We start from the raw sequence: 20,469 nt of genomic DNA, 5'->3' as shown, positions 1-20,469 counted from the left end.
AGTAAAGGTAATCGATTTTGTTTGGTCCCAAGTCAATTCTTTAACTATTATAGATAAGACTATTTCATTCTGAGAATTTGTTATTGATTGAGAGCATTTGGAAAAAGTTCAGAGATTTAATGCAAAAATTTGAAAGTTTTCTCAAATATTAAACAATTATACATATACATATACACATATATATATATATATATATATATATATATATATATATATATATATATATATATATATATATATATATATATATATATACACTTTTTACTAAATACTAATTTAAATATGACGACCCTTTTGTTCGGGCACGCATGTAAGTGTGTCTAATTCTCAGCTTTCTTATGAGTACAAATATTTACGCACTAAATTATTCAAAACATGCAAATTTTTATTGACATGTAAGATTTAAGAAAAGAATTAAGTAAAGAATTAAAATTTAAAATGTGAAAGCATAAGAAAACTATTATTTAAAATGAAATTTCATCCAGGTACTTTTCCCTCTGTTTTTCGAGGTGTGTTAAATATGAAATAATGCAACGTTCAAAATTCCTAATTAAAATCGGCCTGTGGGTAAAAGGTTTACGGAAAATTAGCAGATGTTTTGTGCTTGGGAGGTCCGTCCTTTATTCACCCTCTTCCTGAGTTTACTCGGCCCTTTACCAGCTTTGATGACTCGACTTCTGGGAAAAAAACTCTACCTGAAAAGGAAGATCAATATCTTTCATTTAAATAGGCAATTACTAAACACATGTGGAGACTTGAATACTTTTTTCTACACCAAAGTTCTGATATTTGTTTTTTTATTTTGTTTTCAGCTTCTTGCATCTTTAAAAGCTTTAGTTAAAAAAAAAAAAATTGTAATCACAATAATTTTATTTTATTGTTCACCAAATTTTAAATTTTAAATTTTTTAAGGAACTTTTTTGAAAAACCACTTGCTAATATATTTTATTCACTAATCTTGATTGTGATTATTGTAGATTTCAATTCAAAATGTTCTCGAATATATTTTAGCTGAATTAATGTAAAAAAAAAATATAAATAAATAAATAAAGCTAAAATGCAAGACCGCTGGAGACTATACGATTTTATGTAAACAAGTAATGTAAAAAAATTTTTTTTAATTCAATTCCTACTGAGGTTAACAAAGAAAGATTTTATTTTAGTTACTTTTTATTAAATAATTATCAAAAAAATTATTAAGTATCAAAAAGTTATTAATTTTCGCAAGAATTGAAAAATACTGAAATCCTTGCATTTTATCTATTGAACCTGTTGATTTCAATTTTCATTACAAATTGCTAAAACTCTTTTTAAAGTATTAAAAATTAATTAAATTTAATTAATGAATTAATATTTGAAAAAAACTGTATTGACATCAAGTATCATCCAATACAAGTTTAAAACAATGTATTTGGATTCGAGTGGATGAATAAAAAGTATTTTATTAACAATTGAAAAATTGAACAAGATATATAAATATATATAGGAAGAGTATGAGCTAATAGTAGGAATTGAAAAAGAAAGTTAATAAAGCATTCTGAAAAAATGTGTTTAAATGACATTTGGACGGATACTAGGGATTTTTTTATTTTCCTGAAAACTTCATTCCAAGTAGTAATATTAATTATTAAATTTGTCGCTTATTGTATAATACCATTTGTTATGATTTGAATTTTAATCCAGTTGTACATCGTATAAGATTCTTACTTAGTTATTATTTCATTGTAAAATCAAATTAGTCTTTTCTTTATTTTTATGACCACAAAAGAATATATACATTCGTTTAATGACGATGCTGCAGGAAATTTAACCTATAGAAAAATGGAGAAAATAGTTCAAATCCAAAGTCCTTCTTCGGTAAACTTGCAGAATAGTGTAGTAGAATGAGACAATTAATAAAAAAATTGAAAAATTTAAATACAGTAAAAATTTTATTTTTCCGTGAGGTTACGAGAAACAAACATAGCATTCGCAACATTTTAGTGAAAACTACGAAGAAATGTGATATAATAAAAATTTATAAAGGGCAGAGTGAATAATTAAGATTTTAATTCATTAATAGTTATAAAATATTCTAACAATACTATTTTTTCGATGCTATGAAATCAAATCAGTTCTACCTAAAAATGTGAACGCACACACACAAAAAAACAAACAGATACAAATGTTTTAATAGCAGAACAAGAAATAAATTCACCCCATATAAAAATTTATACAAATATATACATTTTTTTTTTTTTTTGTTTCAAGAATTAAACCTTTCTCCCTAATTTTGAGAAATAATTTTACAATTCAATGTAATAAAAATGTTTTAATAAGTTTAAACATTTTTTTAAAAATTAAACAGATCAGTCACATTTAATTTATAACAACTAGAACCTTATCAAAGCAAAAATTATAAATATTTTTTTAATGAAATTTTATGCAGTGTTATATGAAACAATTGAAAATCAATTACCAAATCCCACACAGATTTGATGGGTTTTGAAACTACAAGGCAATTTTAATTTTTCTAAGAAATCGAAAAAACAAAACGGAAATTTGACGCGATAAGCAACTAATGTCCTGACACTGGTTTTGAGTGGTTGAGAATTAATTGGCATTCCCACTGGGTGGAAAATCTGCAGAAGACGAAAACAATATTTTTGCCCTATTTGTGACACTTCAAAATAGTAAACAATGTAGTAAATATTAAACAATGTAGTAGATGAAGAAATTCAATTTTTAAAAAATCGCATTTCAGAGCAATGCATAAATATATTACGTCATCCACCCTTAAAAATTAGATTTAAAACCGACATTTTAGAAAAAAAAAGGTTTATATTTTTTCAAAATACTTTTTTAAGAATAGAAAAAGCCTATAAAAGGAATATAAAATTAGTTATGCTTCTAATAATACATCCATCTAATGATTCTTTCTAATTGTATAGAAGAAATGAATGGTTTCCTTTACAACGATCTATGAAATCACATCCATAAAAGTATGTATTTTGTATGAGAAATATTTACACGATAACATTTTTTTTTTCAAAATATATTTAACAAAAAAGAATATGAGACCTCTTCGTTGTATAATATGTAGAAACTAATTAACTTTAAAAAAATATTTTTTTTCACTTTATTAAAATAAAATTAATCATTCTCAGTATAATGCACCATGAAACCTTATAATAAACGCTAGACAATGTTTCGTTATCAAAAACAGCAGAAATGAGATCGAATTATCAATAACTACAATAACAAATTCAAGTAAAATGAATCTCAAGTTTCCTCTGTGTTGATTTTTTTACCTTGAAATATTGAAAAATATATTTAAAAATAAAAAAAAATATTTTATTTATAATGCTTAAAAATTAATACACGATCGATCATTCTTAGTTGAATGTACCAAAAATACATGGAAGGAGTCAGTCGATTTCAATTTTATGCACGATATTAATGTAAACTCTTAAAGTCGGCAATAGGAGAATATGTTGTAAGTAGAAAAGGAATAAAAAGAGTTTTGGATTTCCTTCAACCTAAAATGGCAAAAGAACAACTCCCCGTATTGACATTATGCTATCAAAACTTAAGCGGCATGAGCCGACATCTCTGAAAGAGAAGAAGGCGTATCGGCTGATCCCTGACCCTCCTGCGGGAGGAAAGGAAATCCCAGAAACACAAAACATTCTTCTCTTGCGTCCTCAGGGTCCCATTCCCTTAACAGGAAAAAGGGAAAGGGAGAAATCTGTGAATGGGTTGAAAAGTGAACGGACTGGTTATTATTGGAACTATCATATCATTGAAATTTATCAGAGCCGTGACTTAAGAAGTCACCGCTCCGTTTAATGGTATCTACCTTGACTTTCCGATATTCGCATTTGATAATGCACTGTCCCATAAAGATCATTTTTAATTGCCTGTGACATGACTTTCTGATGTCATTCGTTCTGTGCACTCTGCTGGAACCATCTATTAGTAGAATAAAGAGCTAAAGTAAACATTTTAAAGAAATTACATTTATTTTTAATTCAACTTTTTCAGAAAATGCTTTACCTCAATAAATAAATTAAATAAAGAGTTTTGAAAACAATCAAATTTAAAAAGTATGCTGAAATAGATAAATTAATTCAATCACACGTTACTAAAATTAGTAAATTAAGTATTAATTACAATTAATAAATTTTATATTTAATACTAATTAATAATTTTTAATTAATAATATGATTGAAATAACAGATATTTGGAACAAATATTTAAAAATCAGCAAAATTATTTGTTATTCAAAAAATCGTGGATTATACATCTCTAGATCCATGTTCACTTTCTTGATAGTATTAAAACCACAAATGGCCACCCATCGCACGCAATTCTTGCTACACGTTGAGCAATCCCCAGCATTGTTTTTTAAAACAATGACCGACATTTCATCGTTTTCTCTTGGCCAAAAGACTCCAACGGACATGGCTGGCCAATGGGTCACGTATAAGATCGTATTTTTCACATTTGCCACGTGTTGCATTAATTTCCTCTCATGGTCTGGATCGTTTTCCGTCACGTACGACGTTGTAACATTGGTCAACCAATATCCACCGTTTCGAAAACACAATACGGCCATTCTCTCGACGTCAGCACTTGAAGGCTGGCACACTTCGCCCGGCGACAGGCGATGGTTCCAGAGCGGCAGCAGCAGGTGATGGTTCTGAATAGGTGAGAGACGCGTGAGGATAGAAACTGGGACCTTTTGGTTAGCAGTCCAGTAACGATCCGATTTTACCATAACAGCTGTTCGAGTAGAAGCGCTGTTACTGGCTTATATGCTATTCACCACAGTTCCGACACGACAGATGCGGGCGATAGTTTTAGCACGGCAGCACCAGATAATGGTTCCAGCACAACAAGAGGCTAATCGTCCCATTCGTCATCGGAGATATCAGCCGTCAAAAAAATCTTTTCTCTTTTCTGAAATTTTTTTCAACAAAATATTTTCCTATTGAATTTAAACGTATCGTTTCTTTCTTTAAAAATAGGTCAAGGTCATTTAAATTTTTAACGAGTTTCTACGTTTCAAAAGATTTGGATGCCATTTTCAATTTTTTTGAAATATAAAAACCCTATGACTCTACGCTATTCCAATTTTGAAATTTAACCATCAACATGCTAATATACTAATCCCAACAATCAATATTCTAATTCCCTCTCGAAATCTAGAGTTTCTCTTCATATAATCTGATACATATTTTGCACTGTGTACATTTATTGAGAAAAATTTTTGTCGAAAAAAATTTACTGAAAATGTGATAAAATATTTCGGAAGAACGATTTTCAATTTTACTGAGCAAAAAGAAATACTATCTACCGATTTTTTCATATAAAAGTAAGAGAAAGGAGCAAAATTATATTCACTGTTTTGATATTGTATTGATTATTGTAGATAAATTAATGTAGTGGAAAAATATGATTGTTTTTATTCTGTAAACATTATGCAATACTCAATGACGGAAAAATTCTTCAAGTGTGGAATATCCACAAACGAACTGGTATTACATCTCGGAAAGAATGAATATGAAGAGCGAAATATTATAACGACAAACGCAGATCCTAAATCAAGAACTCCCCAAATGAACCCGTTTACGCTACAAACCTTCATAAAAGAAAAAAAAATCGCCTTGGAAATATATTAAACATGAAATTTACACTCAAGGGGAAAATCATGCTTACAACACAGGATCCTGTCTGTTGCGTACGCGAGCGAAATTGTATACAACTCAACCCCGGAGTTTCTTGTCAAAAAAAGAACAACTACAACTTCTACTTTCCTCTTGTAAATAATGTGAATAAAGAATGTTCGTTATACAAAATGTGAGTTTTTCATTTGAAAGAGTAAAAGTATCTTTGAAGTAATTAAGATATTATTTACCCTTAATTTAAACGTGTTCACTTGTGATAAAAGATCCTATCTTTAGGGATGACGAATATTTTAGGAGCAGTTATTACGTAACCAATATCAAAAAGTCACAAATACAAGTGATCAATACTTTTCAAAGAGGGGTGTGATTCAAATCCTTGATACGATCTTACTGGTGATATTTCTATTACAGGTTTTGGATCACGATAGAAACTAACAATCGATACGATATCACTGAAATTTACCGGAGCGGTGACTTCACTGGAAAGTAACAATCGATACGATCTGTCCAATGGAAGCTCTCGAACATAACAGAAAAGGAGAAATCTGTGAACGGATTGAAAAGTGAACTGACCGGTTATTGAAATCATCATATCACTGAAATTTATCGGAGCGGTGACTTCACTGGAAAGTGTGAAGTCGCCGCTCCACTTCATGAGAGTAACCGGTCTTACTGGTATTCGTATGTGTTGATACACTGTTCCATACAAATCGTTCTTAATTTCTTGTTATTTAACTTTGCATATATTCCATTTACTGCTGGCGTCATTTATTGGTAGAATATAGAACTAAAGTAAACAGTTTAAAGAAATGACATTTATAATTAATTAAAATTTTTCAGAAAATGATTTACTCCAATACAGAAATTAAATAAATAGTTTTGAAAAAAATCAAATTTAAGAAGTATGCTGAAATAGATAAATTAATTCAATCACACGTTACTTAAATCAGTAAATTAAGTATTAATTACAATTAATAAATTTTATATTTAATATTAAATAATAATTTTAAATTAATAATATGATTGAACTAACAGATATTTGGAACAAATATTTAAAAATAACAATAGCAAAATTATTTGATATTCAAAAAATCGTGGATTATGCATCTCTATCGATTGTTACTTTCCTGTGATTCACCGCTCCGGTTAATTTCAGTGATATCGTATCGATTGTTACTTTCTATAGTGATTCAAAAGTGTAATCGAAATATCACCAGTAAGATCGTGTAGTGATCTTAGCGCCAATTTTCAGTCATGTCATTCTAAAGCGCTACATATCTTCTTTTCCTAATACAATTTATGTTAATACTTCACCCAGGAAAATCCCCGTTCTATGTATACGTGCGCTAAGCAGTGATGTTCCATGGTTGTTTAGAGATGCATAATCCACGATTTTTTGAATAACAAATAATATTGCTATTGTTATTTTTAAATATCTGTTCCAAATATCTGTTATTTCAATCATATTATTAATTAAAAATTATTACTTAATATTAAATATAAAATTTATTAAATGTAATTAATACTTAATTTACTAATTTAATTAACGTGTGATTGAATTAATTTATCTGTTTCAGCTTACTTCTTAAATTTTATTTTTTTTCTCAAAACTATTTATTTATTAGAGTGAACCATTTTCTGGAAAAGATGAGTTAAAAATATATGTCATTTCTTTAAAATGTTTACTTTAGTCCTATATTCTACCAATAGATGGCGCCATCAGTAAACAGAGTACATGTAATCAAAGTCAATCATGTCACGAGCAATTAAAAATGATCTGTATGGAATAGTGCATCATCAAATACGAATATCGGTCCCTCACGTAAAGTGGAGCGGTGACTTCGCACTTTCCAGTGAAGCCTCGCACTTTCCGGTGAAATCACCACTCCGATAAACTTCAGTGATATGCAATTCAATGATACGATACGATAATTCCAATAACCGGTCCGTTCACTTTTCAATCCAATCACAGATTTCTTTCGATAGCGTCCATTGGACAGATCGTATCGTCACCGCTCCGGCAAATTTCAGTGATATCGTATCGATTGTTAGTTTCTATCGGGATCCAAAACCTGTAATCGAAATATCATCAGTAAGATCGTAAGAAGGATTTGAATCACACCCCTCTTTGAAAAGTATTGATCACTTGTATTTGTGACTTTTTGATATTGGTTACGTAATAACTGCTCTGAAAATATTCGTCATCCCTATGGTTGTTAGCGAAATAAAGAGTTAATTTCCTAATAGAGATAAAATGCTTTATAGAACACTCTACATGAACATCACCACAATCGTATCAAGGATTTGAATCACACCCCTCTTTGAAAAGTATTGATCACTGGTATTTGTGACTTTTTGATATTGGTTACGTAATTACCGCTCTTAAAATATTCGTCATCCCTACCTAACAGCAGGTCAAGTTTGCAAATCAACCAATCACAAGTACGATGACATTACTCATATATGTATTGAAATAATTTCCGAAGATTGGTTTATTCAATAAGAATTGAATTTTTGATCATTTGCCTCATAATACATTAGGTCATCAGGCATTCTTTTCTTTTACATTTCAAGTAAAACGCTTAGATTATTTCTTTACTTTAAAATTTGCCACACATAAATTAAACATATGACGTTTGATACATTAACTGTAACCGTAACCATCCGGTATTAAATCGGCGGGAGCGTCTCTTCATCAGCTGATTGCTTTTTTCAAATTAATGTTCAGCAAATTTTTTTGTTTGTTAAACATGTTATATTAAATACTTAACTTAAATATTAAACACTTTTTCAGAAATAAGCTAGCTTACATATCAATTTAATCGGTATGAGCTTTTTTTTTATTAACTAAAGAATTGTTCCATTAGAATGACTTGAATTTTGTGTGTCGAAACTTTTTTGTTTGAAAGCATGCACTATTTTTATTTCCTCATTTCAAGAATTAATTTATCATCAATTTCGTAGAAGTAGTTGCTTATTTTAATTTTTTCATCTCTTATTTAGACACACATTAATTAATTTTATAGTAATTATGATGGCTGCATACTGCATGGGATAAATTTTTTTTTCAAGGAATCGCATATATATGATTTTCATCTAATGTTTTATGAATAAAGAGTTTATTTCTACTTTATCAGTGTTAGCTCTGTTTTTCAGTGTAAAGAAAAGTATTCATGCTTTATTTATTTTCATTGGATTGTAGAGAAATTTACTCATAATTTTATCCACTTCAGGAAGTAAATGCTTGCTAAAATGTATCTGTTCTATATTTGTCTTTTAGAATTTTGAAAAGAAAATGTTCTCATTCCTTCTTTTAAATTGGAAGGAATTGGTAAATTAATTATGTGGGCTTAAATTTTCTTGACAGGCATGAATAAGTATGTGCACATTATTTTCCATTCTGTAGGAACTAAAATTTTGTATTTAAATTATTTATTTGTAGTCATGTTCACTTAGTTCAATTTGGTTTCTTAATTCTTGATGAAATTAGATCTTTTAAACATATATGGTTAATTTTTTTTTATTTACAAGCAGAGATTTAAAAAGTAGCAATTTCATCATATTTTACTTACTTCAGAAACTTAGGTCATGAATTTCTATTAATATCCAGTGAAGGGATATGTACTACAGTTGAATTTATTTATATTCTTGGATGCTTATTATTCTAATATAATTAATTATAATAATTTCTAGAATATATGCTTTTTGTTGTTTTTTCCATTTTTTTTCAGAAAATACACTTAAGAGATCCCTCTTTTTTTCGTTTTATAGCTATTTCACCATATAGATGTGGAGAGCATATAATCATAATAAGGGGGAAACATGGTAGCCATTGTATTTTGACCATCTCAAGGATGGCCATGGTACAAACCAGAATTTCCTTTGTATGTTATTTACTTCACATTCCCATTTCTAAATGTTTAGGCATGCAACAATGCTTGCCTTCTTTTTATAATACTGGTCAGAAAACTTGTTAACCTTTTTAATCATTTGATTTTAGGGCACCTTACTTTGATAGTTATAATAAAACAAAGTTATTAATTATTGTTATTGATGTATTATAAGAAAGATTATATTTGGGGCTTACTCTTGTTTAAAGATATATTGGTTCTTTGTCATAGCTCTTACATTGGTGTTGATAATCTTTGCAGATCTGAGTGACTTTTTTTGTCAAATTTGATTAGTTTGTGTCAAACTTCGGTCTAAAAACTACAGAAAATTTTCTCATAAAGAATATATATAATAAATGCAATTTATTATAACATCCGGGTTATACGATACCTGCTAATTACATATTTTTTAGCTGTTTTGAAATTATAATTTCCTTTAACTTTTCCGGAGTACCTTTCTACATAATTGTTAAGAATTAGTGAAAATAAATAATTTTAATGCAAGCCATATAATTTTTCCCGCTAAGAAAAATCCAACATTGCACTGAAAATAAAATTAATACTATAATAAAAACTTATATCAATTTTATTTTTAAAAGACTGGAAAATAAGTCATACATCTGTTTAAAAAAACTGGGCATTCTGTGGTGGCTGAAACCTCTTCAAATTGATGCCCAAACATATGAAATTTCAAAAATGTATAAATAAAAAAATTAATCTTCCTTTGTAACATTTTTCTGTTAAGTTTAATCATCAAACGATTTGTATCACAACAAAAAAGTTGTGTATTTTATTTCACCTGAATTCTTAATTTTGTGTGTCTTACAGTTAAAAAGCATGAAAGGTAATAAATCTCCTTTCCCTTAATATATAAATTTTGTTCTGCTAAATTCTAGATCATAAATAAAGAGAAATTTTTTTCTATGTAACTATAAACCCTTTTTTAAAAATGCTATTATTTCAAATAATGTTAAATTGTTACTTCTTTTCTTTGCTCTTTACACTCTTTAAAATCATGTTGCATTTTAACTAGTACGAGTATCCTCGTAAGTTAAATATACATACAGGGAAATTTTTTTCCAGATTTGAATGGCAACCCTGTTTATAACAGGATGCATATCATTATTAAAAGTTCTTATTTTTTATTCAAGTACTTATATTTTTCTTCTGTTGGAGTGGGGGAATCCCTTATGCTAGATTTACCTGATTACCGACTGTTTTTCTTTGCTATGACAGATCTTTCCGTGAATCCGGACATTAGTGGGAAAGGTTTTATCTCAAGTTAGAGAAATACTGATTGAATAAGGAACATATATCCCTTTCATTCATTAGGGTCCCCACCATTTGCTTGTTTAGACAGGGAGAAAACTCCTTTCCTCCGAGAGATGATTTTATGTATTCACTTAAAAGCCCTAGTTTTGATTTTTAACAGTGAGTCAGTATTTCTCTTCACATGATTACTTCTTTGTAGAACATTTGTTACTAGTATGTAAGTATAACAGAAAAAGAAATGTAATCGCCAGAAAATTTAAACTTTCTTTTTCACCCAATCTTCCTGATTCAAATCTCCGAATAAAACATTTTTGGAAATGTCTGTAAACGCTAAAACACAAAACAAAATTCGAGTTGAAATTTCTGAACACCAAATTTGCAGATTTCTCTCAAATTTTGAAAGAAATCTATTTCCATTCTTTATTTATTTATATCTGTTTATCCAAGTACAGGTGAATAGAACTTTAAAGCTTTAACAAAACTGGTAATATTTAGCGCACAATTTTAGCATCTAGTTGAACATTTATCAGTCTTTCTGCTCGCTTGCATATAAATATCATAACAGAGAAACACAATAATTTAGATAAATGAAATTTGATAAGTAATCTTGTTTTTAAAAATTGTAGCACCATCGTAAATTTTGAGTTCAATTGACTGACGAAAATGTTATGAAGCATATTTGTTGCTCTCCCCCCCCCCTTTTTTTGTTTTTTTTAAATACTATGCTAGACCTCTGAAAATAAAATATGTTTGTACTCTTGACTTTCATAGTTTTGCCCAAGGTTCCTACTTTTTATGCTGGAAGGAGAGGTAATGATATCTTTCTTAGAAAGTATGCAATGAAGTATTGGACATTTTCAGCTGGTTTATATGTGCTGCAGAGCATATTAAACCATTTTTTTTAAATGTGTCTGAGTGATTACCCACCCAGAATGAAATTGGCTTTTTATGCATGTGATATTTATAAATTAATAGAACTATTATTGTATACTTTAAAAGAAAGTTTAAGAAGAACATTTATTTTTGTCCGACCCAAATATTATGGAGCATATTTGTTGCACCTCCCCTTTTTTTTAATACTATACTAGACTTCTGAAAATAAAATATGTTTGTACTCTCGACTTTCATAGCCTTGCCGAAGGTTTGTACTTTTTATGCTGGAAGTAGAGGTGATAATATCTTTCTTAGAGAGTATGCAATGAAGAATTCGACATTTTCAGCTGGTTTACATGTGTTGCAGAGCATATTAAATCTATTTTTCAAATGTGTCTGAGTGATTACAATCCTAGAATGATCCTGGCTTTATCTGGCCTAAATAGCAGAAGGTCCTTATATTTATAAATTTTTGTATTCTTTAAAAGAAAGTTTTATGTGTTAAAAATTTTTTTCTGTACATTGCTAATGTCAGTGTAATTTTTCAATTACTGCAGAATAGAGAAGATAATACAGGAATAAGAGGGAACAAATTATTGTAAATCTTACATTTCACAAAAGAAACATCCAATTGTTATATCCTTTTCTAGCGTGATTGTCATTAGCTTATTTAAAAATGCCTTGGAATACAAAATGAATTCATCTCCAGTAAATTTTGCATTGCTAAGAAATTATGTTCTACAGAGAACAAGTAAGGGTGGGAAAAAAAAAAAAAAAAAGAAAACGTTTTTGTATTGCATTTTTATCAAAAAGGTATTTAGAAAAATCCAGACTTCATATTGATTTCTTGGTCAAGTTTTCTTTACACAGTTTTGATTTTAATGTCTGGAAAATGAGAATGAACTAGCTATTTTTATCCTTTAATTGAATGATTATAAATAATAATAAAAAAAAACTATAGAGTTTTAAAAATTAATTTCATTCTTTCTCATGAAAAATCATCTGTTGAATTCAGCATTAATAAAAATATTGATTTGGAAAATTTGAATGAAAAATATTTCACAACAATTATTCTTATGACTACATAAAACAGTCTGGCAGAATCCACTCAGTAGTCATTAATAAAAAAGTTAAGAATTTTAGAAATTCAGTCCATTTAAAATATTGCCTATTTTTGTAGATGGTAAAGGAAATAGTCAGTAGCATAAAGTTAGAATCTGATTTCTTGATCTCTTTATGATGAAAGAAATTTCTCTTATAAAAGGGAAATGTTGAAATTGAACACAAAACTATTTCACTTGTTTGGCAAGCTAGAAAATTTTTACTACTAATAAATTCTAATGAGTTGGAAAAGTTTTTTGGGGAAACTGACTTTAATAAAATGTGCTTGAATTTTATATTCTAGTTTTGTTTTCTTATGTTCTAAACCTTTTTTCGAGGAATTGGAATATTAATGAGGTAGGAATATAACTTTTTTTTTTCCCTTATGGAATTATACAATTGTTAATTGTATAATTTAAGACGTGGTGAAAGTCATTTAATAAAATCTATTATTATTAGTCTATGCAACCCATTTAAGACTGCAAATAAAATTACTAAATATAGTGAGTTATTGCAGGAGGAAATTTACACTTTCCATCCCAGCTATGCTGAATCGTATTTATTGCATATACAAATATACTTAATTTTTGCAGTAATTTCTCAGTAGGTGCACTGTTACAAATTATAGGATTAATTTAACATTCCACTGGTGGATGTAATTATTTTAGATTTCTCTTGCTTTTAAGAAATATCAAACAAGATAATTTTATTTTTATTTTAAGCTTATTCACTGAATTTCTTCATTAACATTGTAGAAATATTTGCTTAAATTGTATATTTATTGTAATTTACTGACTTTTCCTAGAACTTATTCTATTATATACTGAGCATGAAATAATTTTCCCACTTTGGAGGGCTTTAGAATGGCCATTCGTCCAAATGAGATGAAATTTGAGCTACAGTTTATTCAAATGATGTGCTTAACATTTATTAAACAAAAAATTTTTACATGAAAATCCACCAATAAATGGCAATGTAAATACACTTTCAAACATTTAATATGCTTTATAAATGTTAAATAACACACATCAAAAATGTAGCATTAAAACTACTCAAGATGTTTTTCTTCATGTTCAACAATGTGCTCTAATCACAGAACTATATTTGCCATATCTGACTGGACATGTTTTGGTCCATCATTGTCTTTTAGGAAACTTCACAATCAAAAGTTGCACGGAATGAATTCCAGCGAACTAAGAAGCCATATAATTGGAAAATGATGACTAATCACTCGCGAATCTGTGAAATGGTGTTGTAGTAATTGCTTTGATGATGTGAGGATGTGTATTATACTACATAAATATAATGTGACAATAATAATAAATAATGTTATTACATCTTTTTATTTTCTTTGTCTTGGTTTTAATATTTGAAAATTATAGTTATTTCATGGCCATTTCTGTACTTACAGCATTTGTCCATCTTTTGAATTGATAAATACTGAAGTAAAATGAATAGCTATGTTTAAACATGAATTGCTAGTAACTTTTTTTTGTTCATTCTTGATTTGTTTATATTATATGCAGTAATATTTATATTAGTCCAATCACAGTGTTTTGCTTGAATTTTTTTCCCCTCTTTGCTATCTTTATGTTTTACCAAACCTTTTAGTGATATAATAATGGAAAAATCTAAAAGGTTTGGAACTAAATAAGAGTTTCATTATGTTATTTTTTAAAATAAAAATGAAAAAAATGCCCCATTCTTATTAAGTAAATTAATAGGGATGTTTCTTACAATTTTTAATATTGTATATTTGTAGTTTGTATTGCTTAAATGTATTAACGGGTTTATGAGATTGTTCTTCGTGGTTTATTTTTAGTTTAGAATATTTTCAAACTTTTCTTGTTGAATTTAGTTTCTGTAATATTTTGCATCTCAATTTATATGATTCATGATGTCATAAACTGAATTTTAATTTTTTAGAATCATATCTTTGATTAAGAAATTCTTCATTCAGACATTCTTCCATTTCTTTCTTTTTTCTCTTTTAAAAATATTTAATTTCTGTCCGAGTAATGGCTTGCTAATTTTTGCTTTAAAGGATCTGTATTGCTTTGATAATGACAGTAGTGAGAGTAGCTGAAGTATTCAGAGTGCCAATTGAAAGCAAGCTTTAAAAATTGCATCATTTTTCTTTTGCTGTTGTTAAGCAATTTTTAAAAAATGCATAATTTTTCTTTTGCTGTTGTTTTAGAGTTCTTGCATTTCAGAGTTTACTGATACATATGTTAACTATTTATCTATGTACGTATTAAGCTATAATTGAATTTTATAAGTTTAAATTATCAAATTAAATAGTTTTCAGTATTTATGTGGTGCTGCCTCCTGTTACTGCAAATATATCAAACTCAATTCGTCTATTTTTTATTATGTCATAATTTGTATAAATTCTGGCATTTTATAAAATTAAAATGCCTAGTAAATATTTTAATTTTACAGAATTTATTGTGTCCAATAAATCCTTAAAAACAATAAGCTTTTTAAAAGTATCATTTTTAATAGTTGCTTTGTTAATAGTTTTTCATAAACATTGAAAATTTCTATATACTCAACAAATTTCTCTTTCCAGGGAAGCCTATTGCCTTGAAAAGAAACTTAAGAAATAGAAGATATAGACTGATATTTACAAAAGGTAAATTGATTTTTCATTTGGCATACTTTCAGGGAATAGGACTGAGCCTAGTTTTTGTTTTCATATAATTTAAAACTTAAATGAAGCAATTGTTTTTTGTTTTTTTTTAAATTTAGACTGTCTGCCTAGTGAAAAAAGAGGGGAGGATGTTATTTTTCAACTGCATAATCAACATATACAGTTAAAATTATAATAGGTAGAGGTGGAATGCATCTCAATTTTTTTTATGTACAATTTTTGATTTTATTTAATTGAAGTTTTTATTTTATTCTATAAGGAATAAGTATAATTTATAGGATGGCTAATTTCAAATTCATGGCTTCTTGTTCGAATTTGCTCAAATGAATGCCAGATTCTCTTATTTTCCAAATGCTATCTATTTAAATTTTAACATAAATAAATTTACACATGCAGAAGTTCTGTTTACAAAGTATGTTTAGAAGATGAACGACTTGTCAGTTCCTTCAACTGGAAGTATGCCTTAAACTTATTCAATTAATGATGTAAAAAATTACTGACTTCTCTTGTTTCATTTGTTCAATCATAGATTTAAAGACAGCAGGCTTCTAACTGAAGATGGCAGTCAAAAAAGATTTTAGTATTTCAGATTTAGTTTGGGCAAAGATGAAGGGTTTTCCTTTTTGGCCAGCCAAGATAGTAGAACCCCCTACAGATAAAAAATCTACTCCTAAAAAGGCACGTCATTATGTATTCTTTTTTGGAAGTCTAAATTATGCATGGATAATAGATGAAAATATTGTACGTCATTCTGAAGAAATGCTACAGTCTACTTCCAGTAAGAAAAAATCAACCCTTTTAAAATTAGCAATAAAACAAATCATTGAAGAAGCACCCAAACAAGCTAAATCACTAGTCAAAGAAAATGAATATCCTAAGAAGTCTCCTAAAGTATTAACAAGTGGTACTGAAAAGAAGATTGCTAAAGTACAAAGAAAGAAAGTGAAGAAGGAAATCCAGGAAGTTCGAAAGAGAATTTTACCTAAACGACGTTGTACGGATAAATCAGAATATGAAAGAACATCTCCTCCTCTAAAGTTAACTAAAAGGCCTACTGAAGATTTCTCTGAATTAAATACACCTCCTAATTTAAACTGTAAGTGTATAGCTGTTAGCAGACCATTAGATGAGTATCCTTCTTCAGGAATTACCAGCAGTGAATTTCTGCCATTTCCTACTTTTGAAAATGAAGGCCAAAAAGAAACTGAAGAAGCACCCAAACAAGCTAAATCACTAGTCAAAGAAAATGAATCTCCTGAAGTATTGACGAGTAGTACTGAAAAGAAAATTGCTAAAGTACAAAGAAAGAAAGTGAAAACTGAAAGCCAGGAAGTTCGAAAGAGGGTTTTACCTAAACGACGTTGTACGGATAAATCAGAATATGAAAGAACATCTCCTCCTCTAAAGTTAACTAAAAGGCCTACTGAAGATTTCTCTGAATTAAATACACCTCCTAATTTAAACTATAAGTGTATAGCTGTTAGCAGACCATTAGATGAGTATCCTTCTTCAGGAATTACCAGCAGTGAATTTCAGTCGTTTCCTACTTTTGATTTACATGAATCCAATGAAGCCATAAAAGCAGAAAATGTCACACCATCGCATAAGAAGATTGGATTTATTGGTCTCGGAATGATGGGTCAAAGGCTTCTTAAAAATCTGCTTACTTCCAATCACAAAGTCACAGTTTGGAATCGAACCCCTGAGAAATGTGCAGATTTTGCTAAAGTTGGAGCTGAGGTTGCACATACTCCAAGTGACGTGGTTGAGAACTCTGACATAATTTTTTGCTGTGTTTCTGGTCCTGAGGCCTCAAAAAGCCTGGTTTTTGGAAACTATGGCGTTCTGTCAGGTCTTGAAAAGTCGCCACCTGGATCAAAAAGTTATGTTGAAATGACTACATTGGATCCAACTACATCAATAAACATTCACGAAGCTATCACAAGTAAAGGTGGGAATTATCTTGAAGCTGCAATCTGTGGATCTAGAAAACCCGTAGAAGATGGAATTTTGTTAATTTTGTGTGCAGGCGATAAGAATGTTTTTGTCTCTTGTGACAGTTGCTTTTTTACCTTTTCAAAAAATGTATATTATCTTGGAGCCTATGTTTGCTTCGCTTCTCAGATGAATCTGATTCTTAGTACAAGAGTGGTAGAATCACCTGCTGCCTTGTTAGAAGCCTTGGACCTTGTTGAGCGTTGCAATCTTTCTGAGGCCAGTTTCTTTGAAATTATGGAACCAATATGTTCACCTCTTCTTATAGAAAAAGGAGAAGCCATATTATCACGTATCTTTAAAACTAATACTGCTCTTAAGTACCAACAAAGAGATATAATTTCGGCTCTTACATTTTATATAGACCGTGGACACCCAATGTCAGTCACGACAGCAGCAAATGAAGTGTTCGAACGTGCTAAACTTCGAAATTATTCTGACCATGATGTATCTGCTGTTTACATGGGAACTGAGTATTAGTGTCAGTTCATTGTTTTGCTATACTATGTTGTATGCCTGAGGGACATATATGTTTTTTTTATCCCAATTCATTGTAAAATGTTATAAAAGATTTCATAATCCATTAAAGATATCATTCATACAGTTTTATTTTCAATTTAGTTGTGTCTTTTTATTATTTAGTCTTAAACTTTTATATTTTCATTTTATCATCATTGGTCATTTTATATTCTGAAACCAGAGCAGCTTAATTATTAAATATATTGAATAATGATAATAAAGCGCCTTATTCCTTAAAATTTGATTTTTAATATTTATTCAATTTTGATTAAGAATATACGTACATGGTGTGCAAAATTAGTCCATGCATTGTTCTCAGCTGAAGAAAAGACATTTAATTCTCAGTAATAAATTATCCTATTGTATATATATCCCCCCCCCCTTGATGCAGGTACAGAAAGAATAAAATTGCAGTATAAAATGTGCTCATATAATTCATAGACTATTGCTATTAATGAATTATGGAAGTTTTTATTTGTGTATTGTACAATTTTAACGAATTTAAATTAATAATAATATTTATACATTTCTTCTACTTGGAATATAAAATTTTTTAAGGAAAAAAAAAGTTTGTTATTAGATACACAATGAAAAAAAATTTGTATTGAGTTAAACTCCAATTCACTCGAAATATTTTCGAAATTTACTATGGTATGAATAGCATTTTTATTTCTCGTACTATATACTGTGCCAATAGATTTTATATTATACACTTATTAGAAAAGACCTTTTTATAATTTAAAAGTAGTTTATTTATGATTTCAATAAATATTACCTTCTTAGAAATTATTTAAAACTGTAATAACTACCATTATGGTCTAGAATCATGTTGTAAAAATATAATAAATATCTTCTTTAAATGCCAAAATACATGAAATCTTATTATAAAATTACAGCTAGTAAATGAGTGTGTTAAAAGCTATATTTTTTACCATATTTGAGCAATTAAAATCAATGCAAATATTATTTACTTCTTATTTAATTTGATGTTAGTGTCCTAAAATCCACTTCACTGATAAAAATATTTTAAATTTATTATAACTATTTAAATCCAAACTAATATTATATATATATATATAGATAGATAGAAAGACAAATGTATTATTTTTCATCATTCAACTTAAATATGATTAACTCTGAGCTCAGTGAGTGCAAGAATTCCAGTGCCTAAAAGTCCTTCTCTTTCTTCAGATAAATTACAGGAGGGGGACACCAATTAACCTATAATTCAAATGTGTGGTCTGTTTTTTGCCTCCTATAGTTGCAGTTTGAAGGAAGGGTTTGTTTATTTTGTTGCTGAATTTACACTCATGTGTGTTTCAAAGATTTTAGATGCCTTTTTTTTTTTTTTTTTTTTTTTTTTTTTTTGTATTTTATAATTACTTCAGAATTAAGACTAAATTCAAAAAATAAAACAAGAGTAAACTATATTAACATCAAACATTACTATCATCAAATCTTCTTTGGATATTTTTTTTTCCAAAAGTTTATTTTCTTACTTATCAAGGATGAAAACATTTGATAAAATTAAAATTGGTATTTTCAGTTTGTTTTTTAGAATTAGTGTTTTATTTTTTAAACCTTTATATAAAGGATATAAAAATTATGAAAACTTCAATGAATAGGAAACTATTTTAGTACCAAAAATCTTGAAAATGCAAACTTGTTTTTAATTATTAAAGTAAAATTAAGCTTGCTTTTATTTGCTTTTTGAAACTAATCAATAATATTTTTACAAACTTTGTAGATATAGTGCAACATTAAGTAAGGTGTTTATAGCTCGAAAAACTGAAAGGAATGCAATGAAATGGTTGAAAAGATGCACCATTAAAATCTGTTATTTTGCTAAAATAATAAAATTATTTTCTCAACATTAAATTTAAAACATATCTCTAATTTCCAATAATACAAATTCCACAAAAAACTAATTCTGTGAAGATGGCCGTGAAGAGTATCTTAAGACAATTCTTTTGCATCTTCAACATATATAATCTTAATATTATCAGTTAAAAGTGCATAATTATGGAGAAAAAAAACTGCTCTGGTGATATTTTATGATGAAAAAATTATTGCTACCCAAATGCTCATTTGATTACTCAAATGTTACCATTATGATTGCCCAAATAATCATTTTATTCCTTCTCATAAAATAATTCTATTTCATAATCATATAGTATTCTTACAGCAATTCAAATTAGTTTCTGAATCAAAATTAATATTTTCGATTTCATAATTAAGACATAATAAATTCTATCCCAAACAGCAAGATTTTTGCGTTTCTATAAAATTAGGAAGTTTTTAATAAAAAAATAAGATTATCTGTACTTTTCGTGCACATATAGACACTTCTCAATCAGTGTTCATAATTTTTCAATTATTTTCAAAGAAGTTTCATGTAAATTTAAGTTAAATGCATCAAATTTTACTTTGTTTTTAAATTTTAGACAACAATTGATTTTTATTAACAGTCACCACATTTTTTTTAAAAAATGCACTA

The 20,469-nt window shown here is 28.4% G+C and overlaps 1 protein-coding gene across 2 annotated transcripts; it reads left to right on the top strand.

The window, feature by feature from the left end:
- Positions 1-8,344: 8,344 nt before the first annotated feature.
- Positions 8,345-18,043, top strand: LOC129959994 (cytokine-like nuclear factor N-PAC). Of its 2 annotated transcripts, XM_056072965.1 has the most exons (4): positions 8,345-8,494; positions 9,441-9,553; positions 15,378-15,440; positions 15,988-18,043. In XM_056072965.1, exon 4 carries the CDS (start codon positions 16,017-16,019, stop codon positions 17,931-17,933), a length of 1,917 nt encoding a protein of 638 aa, XP_055928940.1. In that variant the 5' UTR covers positions 8,345-8,494; positions 9,441-9,553; positions 15,378-15,440; positions 15,988-16,016; the 3' UTR covers positions 17,934-18,043. The 2 variants fall into 2 exon arrangements, with proteins under 2 accessions (XP_055928940.1, XP_055928939.1); XM_056072964.1 differs by lacking the exon at positions 9,441-9,553.
- The last annotated feature ends 2,426 nt before the right edge of the window (positions 18,044-20,469 follow it).

Source organism: Argiope bruennichi, chromosome X2 (genome assembly GCF_947563725.1).
Source record: "Argiope bruennichi chromosome X2, qqArgBrue1.1, whole genome shotgun sequence".
In the NCBI taxonomy this organism is placed as follows: domain Eukaryota; kingdom Metazoa; phylum Arthropoda; class Arachnida; order Araneae; family Araneidae; genus Argiope; species Argiope bruennichi.
This window is presented reverse-complemented; position numbering and strand designations above follow the sequence as displayed.

Coding starts and splice junctions, on each gene's coding strand:
- LOC129959994 (XM_056072964.1), top strand. CDS start 16,017: ATGGCAGTCAAAAAAGATTTTAGTATTTCAGATTTAGTTTGGGCAAAG.